The 9,613-nt window shown below is 37.0% G+C and overlaps 2 protein-coding genes across 2 annotated transcripts; both read right to left on the reverse strand.

Annotated features, from left to right (window-relative positions):
- Window positions 1–4,452: 4,452 nt before the first annotated feature.
- LOC133732128 (uncharacterized) lies at window positions 4,453–4,940 on the reverse strand. Its single transcript, XM_062159597.1, has one exon. The coding sequence runs from the start codon at window positions 4,829–4,831 to the stop codon at window positions 4,673–4,675; it is 159 nt and encodes a 52-aa protein (XP_062015581.1). The 5' UTR covers window positions 4,832–4,940; the 3' UTR covers window positions 4,453–4,672.
- A 1,627-nt stretch (window positions 4,941–6,567) lies between these two features.
- Window positions 6,568–9,103, reverse strand: LOC133732078 (uncharacterized). The gene is made up of 4 exons (XM_062159539.1): window positions 8,859–9,103; window positions 7,626–7,847; window positions 7,348–7,460; window positions 6,568–7,253 (listed from the first exon to the last, which is right to left on the reverse strand). Exons 1-4 carry the CDS (start codon window positions 9,042–9,044, stop codon window positions 6,884–6,886), a joined length of 891 nt encoding a protein of 296 aa, XP_062015523.1. The 5' UTR covers window positions 9,045–9,103; the 3' UTR covers window positions 6,568–6,883.
- Between the last annotated feature and the right edge of the window lie 510 nt (window positions 9,104–9,613).

The raw sequence follows: 9,613 nt of genomic DNA on the forward strand, positions 1-9,613 counted from the left end.
TCTCTACAGAGACAAAATAAAGGACCAAAGAATGGAATCAGACTCCATTAGCCCAAAGGCCGCCATCCACATCGCTGCTTCCGCCACCAAGGGTGGTCGGCGTCCTCCCTCCCTCCATCAAACGATGGTGATGTTTTGATGAGTTTTACTGATGTAGGGTATCTCTTTGACCCGCTTAAAGGTCGTTCCCAAACTGGTTGTGTCTTTACTATGGAAAGGACCGCGATATCTTGGAGGTCTACAAAGCAGACCCTTGTCGCTACTTCTTCGAATCATGCAGAGATTATTGCTCTTCATGAAACAGTTCATTAATGCATATGGTTAACGTCCGTAGTTGCACATATTCGAAGAACTTGTGGTTTGAAGTCTACCACATATAAACCTACGTGCATTTATGAGGATAATGCAGATTGCATTGAGCAAATGAAACAACGTTTCATCAAGGGCGACAACACCAAGCATATACGCTAAATTCTTTTGTAATCAGCAACAACAAATACTTCTAAAGATTGAAGTTAATCAAATCCGATCAGAGGATAATGTAGCGGACATATTTACTAAGTCGTTACTCAAATCCACTTTCGAGAAACATGTGAAGAGTATTGGAATGAGGAAATTATCCGAACTCCCACGATTTTAGTAATCAGGGGGGAGATCTTGACATCAAGGGGAGGTATGATGTCTACATGTTTGATCTAGAAGAGTGAAGGGCGTGTCGTACTCTTTTTCTCCTCCTCGAGGTTGTTTTTATCCCACATGGTTTTTATTACTCGAGCAAGGTTTTTAACGAGGCAACATTTTGAAGTGCAATGGTCTCACGATGACATCCCGTTTGGACGGCACAAGGGGAAATGTTAAAGGATATTCTATTATGTGTGCCTTACTAAACTAGGATTACTTTTTATGATTGTAATAGAAGAAGATTGTTCTATATTCCTATTTCTAATTAGAATATGATTCCTTGTACTCAAAGATTATGTATTTGTACTCCATATATATAAGGGCTCCTATTATCAATAAAAGATACAACTATTATCCCAATTCTCTCTACAATTCTCTTTTCCTAAAACAGTTAAATCATTAATTTGATCTCTCTCAGTAACAAAAGAAGAAAACACAACACACACACACATCCTGCGTCATTAATCCTCTTGTCTATCAGAAAAGTAAAACAAAATGAAATGAAATGACTAAAAGTTAAAACTTGATCAGAGAGCTTTTAAAAAATAATATAAAGCAATTAAAAAATATTGAACAATATCGAAAGATTTAACTAAATGCTATTTTCTATATGCTTTACATTGAACACAAAAGGCTGAAAAGTAAAACATAAATTAGAGTATGTGAGTTGTGGTTTGTTAGTTATTTATAATAACTGGTAAACTTAAAGCTTAGAAGGTCAAATCTCACTAATATCTTAGGTCACAAGTTCATATCTCACTAAGATCATGAGTTGGGTGGAGCGGGGTAATATTGACATTTTTATTAAAAAAATAATAATAATAAATAATTTAAAAAAAAAATTTCTATACGTACCTAACAAATTTATATTATGTAAAATATAAATCATTCTTGATTGAGCCATATATCTATACCCAGCAAAGAAGCATATCGATCTGTAATTCCATCTGATTCAACTAGCATGTGCCCAGCAAAATTAAGATATTTTTTTCCATCCGATTTAACTAGGATTATTGTGGCAAATTTTTGGATTAGAGAGTAGCATAACCCAATTTTACAAGAGGAATTCCAAGCACCCACTTTATACTTTAGGGATATGAATTTACACGACAATTTTCCATACTGGGTAGATTAAAACAAAACTAAGTTATAATACTGATCAAGGAATACATATCAATTGCTATGAACAATTTACCACTTCTCTATCTGAACAAGAACATAGAGAATGTAACATGAACACGCACCTGTGGGATAGCGTCTCTCTCTAAAACCTAGAGAGAGAAAACAGATCTGAAAAAAAAAACCTTTCTCCCTCCCCCTTCTCTCTTGCCAGATCTAGATCGAAGGCTTGAGAGTTGGGGGCGGCCTCTCTCGTTTGGCTTCTCTGTTTTCTCAGTTCCTCTGTTCTTCATCTTTTTCTCTTGCTTTTCTCACACCCCTGTAGTGATTTACACCCATCTTGTGGTGATTTTGCTGGCTCATGTCCAGTTCTAGAGGACTTTGTTCCTCCTTTCTTTGCCGATCAACCCAAAAAAATTTCAGATCCAAAAAACTCCATGATTCCCCTCACCCATCACCTCACACCAGCTCCCCTCCATCTACCAAAGACCTGCTCCATGAAGGATTTCATGGCTACCTCTTAAAAGTGAGAATCACTTACCAAAAGGAGTATGGGTGCTCACGCATGGGTGTTTCACCCCCCATTCACCACTGGATTTTTTCTTTGCTATTATTGGCTTCTGTCCCATTTCGGTGGCTTTGTTCCCTTCCCGGTTTGAGTCTCTCTGGTGGAGAAGAGAGAGTCAATGTGTGGTATTGGTTCATTTCTCTCATCCCCTTTAACTTTGGTTTTGACTGGATCTGCTTTTTAGGATTGTTCTGGCAACGATTATTCGGTGCTCATCACCTCGATTTAGCACTTCTTGCATCCTCTTGGCTTCTGGAAGCGGCGACGGCGGCGACTGCAACGGCTGTTCGGAAGAGTTTGGGCGGCGGCTGCTGTGTTAGTATTGGAGGAGTTGATGTTTTATTTAATTTTTAGGGTTACACTATTTTGCCCTATCCATGTGGATTATGGTTGAGTTGTAATTTTCCTTATTGGGTTTATTTGTACTTGGGCCTTGTTTTAGGCACCTTCCATTGGGTTTACTGACTTTACTCCCATTGGTAATTATTAATGAAGTTTCATTAATATCCAAAAAAAAAAAAACACGCACCTGTGGGGTTGCTTGGAAACCTTTCCAATGGCTGAAACAATGAATTCAAAAAAAGAAGAAGAGATCAAGATTACTCGCAAGAAGAAGAGTAGTGAAGGACGTCAACGATTGCAGTTTGCCATGTACATTTATGGCAAGTTAATTAGGTTAGGTTTTTTTTTTTGAAATAATTAGGTTAGGTTTTTATTTGTGCTGGGTTTGGGTTTAGGGGTACTATGGGAAAGCTAGTGTGATATATTAAGATGTTAAAAATTTGCTGGGTGCAGAAATAAATTTTCTGGGTACATTTATCACCCAAAAAAATAAATTGATCCCACCGAAGAAGAAATACTCCTTCCTCTCTATCTCTCCATCTACTTGAGAATTATTTGATTTGATGTCCTTTGAAATCTTAATATTTGATTAGAAGTCCTCAATTTCAAAGGACATCAATCGGTACATGGCAATCAGTTATCAGATGAGCAACAAAGTCACCGAAGATTCGGGATTCTATAGGAACCTCTGTAATAAAAAGTATACCTCTTTAATTTGGCTATTCACGATCATTGGGGAAGTTAGGGCTCTGCAGCCAACGAAATAACCAAGCTTACATACAAGTTTTTCTTCTCTCCCCTACAGATTTGCAAGTCGGATTGGAAATGCAAAAGTCTGAACAATTGACATCAGGTTGATAGAACGAATGTGTAGTGAGTACTAAAATAAGGAGTAAACTAGGAAGTATGGTGAAAAAAAGTAATGGTGATGTCTAAATATTAAGAGGTCTGAATAGAGTCACTATTATTGAATAATCACATATTTTCTTACAATAATGATTAATATAACTTGGAAGGTAAGAATAGAGGAGGTTGTTGGAAGTGGTCCTTCTTTTCACTATTTTTTTTTTTGCTGATATCATTTCCTTTTCCCTTGTATGGGTCCCTTTAAACCCAACAGATTCAATAATTTCATATGCTTTTCAGTATGGGTAATGGTCCTCCTTCCCCAACACTAGTGAGGGATCGATCAGTGGAATAGATTTTGATGGCACTTTCATAACACAAGACTCTTCTCATCAATTCACAAAAGCTGTAATCTTTGATAAAAAAACCGAAGAGATGTTCCTTGATTAGATTAAACACTTGCAAACTTTCCTTCGTAAGCTAAATTTCCTTCATCTAGTAAATCAACAAGAGAAATTTTCATTTGCCAAGAGTTATTCTTTGAATATTATTCAGTTTCTCATTCTACTTAAGATGTCAGTCAATCTCAAACCCAGACACAAGGAACTGCACCATTGTAGAATCTGCATTCTTGTATCATCAAAGCATTTTTTTCATGTAAATGAAACTAACCTACACACATAAATTTGCTTGCATCAAATTTAAGCAAGGTAGAATATGTTTGTGTACCTTATCATCTGTCAAAAAATTTCTACCGAGTTCAGATAATCCATTCAAAGCAACAGATTCGTTAACATATGCCAGATCCAGGCAACAATGCAACATATATCATTGGAAGCACTACAAATGCTGCATCTTGACGTTAGTAAGAAAAGTTATATTAGAGAACAAGGACATTGAGAATTATTGATCATATTTAGCATTAGAGATGGATACACAGCGCAGTTTATTACCAAATATATCAAGCTAGCATTAGGATAAACTTGGATGCAAATGCCAACAACAATTGCTGTAACTAATAGGATAAACACATAAGTAAGAAAGAAGGGTAAAGATTCAAAATACATGCTTTCATATGTTTTCAATCTGATACATGAAGATGGCTCAACTGCATTGTCACTCTTTCTTCTCTTCCTTCTTCTCTTCCTTGGGAGCTTCAACCTTCTTCTCTTCCTTTGCTGCTTCCTTGGCTGTAGCCTTCACCTTTGCTCTGCCCTTCTTTGGCTTCATGAAGCAGAAGCAAGAGCAGCAAGGACACTGAAATAAGAACTTCATAGCTTCACCTTCTTTGCTCTCAAATTGTCCTGAGAATTATTTCTTATGTGTAGCAAATGTTGAGCTTTACCTTCCTTCTCTATCTACTTTCTTATCTAACTACTAACGTTGTTTGCTTTTTCAATAAAAAAATAATAAAAAATAATAAAATAAAAAACTCTAACAATTCCCACTGGCTTCCACCTCAATCACTATCAACAAGAAAGATGCCTGCCTAATAATGCCAGAGTTGGGAGTGGGAATAGAGTCTGTGGGGCTAGCCATGATCAATATAATGAAGCTAATAGTTCTTATAGGAACTGTTCTTGATTGCTTTTTCTCACTCTACAGATTCATGAGCTGGTAGGCAATAAAAGCAAAATATATATGTCTCATTATTATTAGGTTGATCAAACTTAATTTTGCTGAGATATGATACTGAATTTTGTGAAATCATGATTTTAACTGGTATTGGGATATACACAGCTGAATCAAATAGATAATTCCAGTCTTGGAATGATCAAGACACCTTAAGCATGGATCTAAGTTTTATTCCTCTAAAGAAGAACCAAGAAGAGTCCAGTGAAAATATTCTATCACCGTTGAGTTACCTTTATCTACCCTGGGATGAAGTTTGGCAAATAAATAATGCAAACTCATCGTGATTTTACATTAGGGTCTGACTTTGGGTCCCTTTCGCCTCCTCTGTTTTGAGTAGAGGTGAGGGTGCCATGTGAGTGTCAATCAGTAGAGGAAAGAATGCATTTGATTGATCAATTTAGTTGTCATTATCACTACCATGTTTTGGTTTCCATAGGGTCGGTAGCTGGTCTTTTGTGATATCACATAGAGCTAAAATCATTCTAGCACCCTGAACTTTATACCTAAAATTATTTGTGCCCCTAAACTTCTAATATAATCGTTTGTGCCCTCATACTCTCCAATGTGATTGATTATAACTAATTCTTAACTAATCCATCAATTTCTTCACATAGTGTTGCTTACTCAAACTAGATTTTAGCCTTCAATCATGCAAGAAACACACCATTTACATGTCCAAAGCTAAAAACTGACCCTAAATGGACTCTCATCCTCACCAATGTATGAAGAAATTCGTAAATTAATTTACTAATAGCTTTAGTTGGAGTATAAGGACATATGTGATTAAATTAAAAGTTTGGAGACACAAATAATTTTAGGTGTAAAATTCAGGATGGTAAAATAATTTTAACTCTATCAAATACAAAGGACGTAGAAGAATACCTCCAAGCCATACCAAGCATGGGGTTGTATCAGTTTACAGGCTTGTGCTCCTTTATGAAGGAAAAGGTTACACAAGCTACAATCAGTTTACAGGCTTCTGGAAACATTCTTCTATCAAGATCCCCCTCTCCTATTAATTATGTAAATACATCTTTATTGGGCTCCCTTTCCATAAAATTTGGTGCATCATGTTTAGCAACTCATGATTAATATCCCACTGCAAGCTCAATGTGAACAAGACTGTAAACAGGGATGGAGCCAGAGATCACAACTTTAAGGGGGGGGGGCCAATACAAGATGGATGAGAAAAAATATATTAAAAAAATATTAAAATATTGTATAATTGTATAATTGATTTGATCAGATTAAACAGGCATGCGGTAAGGAGGCGTTCTCCAAATACCAAGGTGCAACAAGCATGCTCCAAATATTATTTTACTCATGGTTCTGCTTCTAAAATCCAAAAAGTTTTATTAGTTACTATTACTCCAAACTAACCAATCAAAAGATAGGTGAGATATATTATATTTTCATATGAAGCTAATCACGTGGAGAACTAGGGGGTGCCAATATTAATAATTGTGTGTGTAGAAACTCAAGTCAACTAGATTGCAAGCAACAATTACATATGCAGTCAAAAAGTTAAGGGGTGCCATGGCCCCCTCAGGCCCTTGAGTAGCTCCGTCCCTGACTGTAAACAACACAACAGTAAGCTGCTTGGCCACCAACATTTGTTGCACGATTATTCCAAGTGAACTGCGAGGTACTATATAGACAAAAGCAGTTTGCTATTCCAAGTAAGCCCAGAATTCAAAGCTTGGAAGAAGGTTTTACTGCATCAGGCATTTGACGATAATCGTATACCCCAATACCTCGTTTTCTTCCGAGTCGACCTGCATCAACATACCGTACAAGAAGTGGGCAGGGAGCATATTTACTGTCGCCAAGGCCAGCATGGAGAACTTTCATGATTGATAAGCAGACATCCAATCCAATGAAATCTGCAAGCTCTAAAGGACCCATTGGATGATTTGTTCCCAACTTCATTCCCACATCAATGTCTTCCTTTGTTGCCACACCAGTATAGAGTGTAAAAAATGCTTCATTTATCATCGGCATTAGGATCCTGTTTACAACAAAGCCAGCATAATCCCGAGAGCATATCACTGTCTTGCCAAACCTGAAAATTCAACACAGAAGAGTTAAAGTTTATCACACAACAGGGAAGATAAAGTTTTCATCTTTATGCAATTCAAAGAATCCAAGTGAATAACCTTTCTGCCAATGCTTTTGTAGCATTAAAAGTCTCATCTGATGTGTCTGCCCCTCGCACGATCTCAACAAGTTTCATTATAGGAGGAGGGTTCATAAAATGCATGCCAATCACCTTGAAATCACAATAGTAATTTAACATAATCAGATTTCTGACTTCACAGATTTTGACAAAAATAGAAAAAAGAAATCTTTTATCTAGTTTAAGTTTCACAAGCTCTGCAAAATCTCAAAAGCATAATCTCAGGACCAGAAGTAGAAAGTATATTCCGAGCTTAACCTGCTTCGGCCTGCTAGTTGCTGCTGCCAGACGAGTAATGGAGATGGAACTTGTATTAGATGCCAGTATGGCAGAACTTTTTGTGATCTTATCTAGTTCAATAAATAGCTTTTTCTTCACATCTTCAGACTCCACAATAGCTTCAATAATAACATCTGCTGAAGAAAGTTCTTGCAAGTTTGAGGTATACCGCAGACGGCCCAAAGCATCTTTACCAACAGCCTGTTAAACAGAAGTTCAATGATATGTTGATCAATCACTAGAAGAACATCACACTAGTGTATAGGGATGACAGATTTCATATAATAGGCAAATGTTTCTTTGTTCTTTTGGATCTGTTTCTAAGAAGTTATTTATACGTCGAACGAACAGTATGACAAGAGCTCACAATGCCACAATTGCAAAACTTTCCTAGCAATAAATGGTAAGCATTGATAGTGCAATAGATGGTTTTAAGTTTTAACTTTCAAAGAATCAATCGCATCAGTAAAGCCCTGAAATGCAATTCCTCATCACAAGTTCGTTCAGCTTGTAATTGTTTACAAACTTAAAAGCATGAGATTTTGACACAGTGATAAAAAATGCGGTCAATTCTTAACTTTAAATGGTTCAAACAAGTGAACAACCAAAAACTCAGCAGAATATAACACCTATCGACTCCAGTAACCTACTCGAGACATCCAGTTGGAACTCTACTCAAGCGACACAAATATAGCCAGAGCAGTGATGCAAAACCTAGTTCTCAATTTAGTTAAGCTCCAGTTTCTTCGTACTTTTTATCAAACAGATACACAAAATTCCTAACAAAGCAATAGTCTCACGATTTCAACTTCAGTTTCTTTGTACTTTTTATCAAACAGCACCCTTTTGCCATGGATACACAAAATTCCTAACAAAGCAGTAGTCTCACGATTTCAATATCTTTTTTCTTCTTTATACTTGCAAGCCTCACCAAAGTGACCAGAACCAAAGACCAACTTAGCAATAGCAACTCCCACAATCACACTCAACATCTAGCGTATACTAACCACCTAATGTTGATTCCAACCCATCACAATTTCGATAACAAACCGACGGTTTAGCTCATCAAATTCAACATCGACATAAGTACCAAAATTCTCTATCTTTCCAGTATACCCTTCATTAAAATTCTCTATCTTTCTAGTATACCCTTCATTTCTATCTCATAGATTCTTTGGTAAAGGAATCAGAGAAAGATAGGATTTTTTTGACCTGAGTGAGTTGTCCTTTGGAAACGAGGCGCTGGATGGAGTGGGAGATGGACTTGTTGGCTCTGGTTAGAGCACTAGGGTCGGTGTCTAGGAGCCAAGCATCGCATCCGTGCATGGCGGCGAGTTGGGCTATACCAGAGCCCATTTGGCCGCCGCCCACCACCGCAATTGACTTCATCTCCGACATTTGTCCACGTCCCTACAAATCTGACAAATGGTACTCTCTCTCTTCTGTTTTCGGGAAAAGCAAATGTTACGTTTTTAAGGATGATGACGTGTGTGTGTGTGTTTGTGTTGGGTCGGGCGGATCATGTCCCCAGTTTAGGACTGAATTGGGCCGGGTCCAGTCTGCCAGACCCAGAGGAAGAGGAAGCTGGTTGCTTCAACCTATGATTTGTAATTTGTTACATTGAAGGAGAAACGAATCCCTAAGACTATCTTCGTTACTGGGTTTAAAGTCTAAATTTCAAACCCTAAATTTTTAAAATTCATCTCCGATGAAAAGTTGGATCTTTTACAGAAATACATATTTGGGGGTTCAAAGTCCATCCATTAGTCTACAAATAAACATTGGTTTAGACTTAAATGGACTGTGAAATCTTCAAAGCCGGCTCACATGACAAAATTTTGAAAACTCAATTTTTTTTTTTTAATTTGTTTGTAACTGCTATTTTAAAAATTACCAATTTTTTCCTATAAATTCTCACTTCACCTCATCAAAAAAATTTCACACCTTCTCCTATTTCTTTTCTTTCT

Source organism: Rosa rugosa, chromosome 2 (assembly GCF_958449725.1).
Source record: "Rosa rugosa chromosome 2, drRosRugo1.1, whole genome shotgun sequence".
NCBI classification, from domain to species: domain Eukaryota; kingdom Viridiplantae; phylum Streptophyta; class Magnoliopsida; order Rosales; family Rosaceae; genus Rosa; species Rosa rugosa.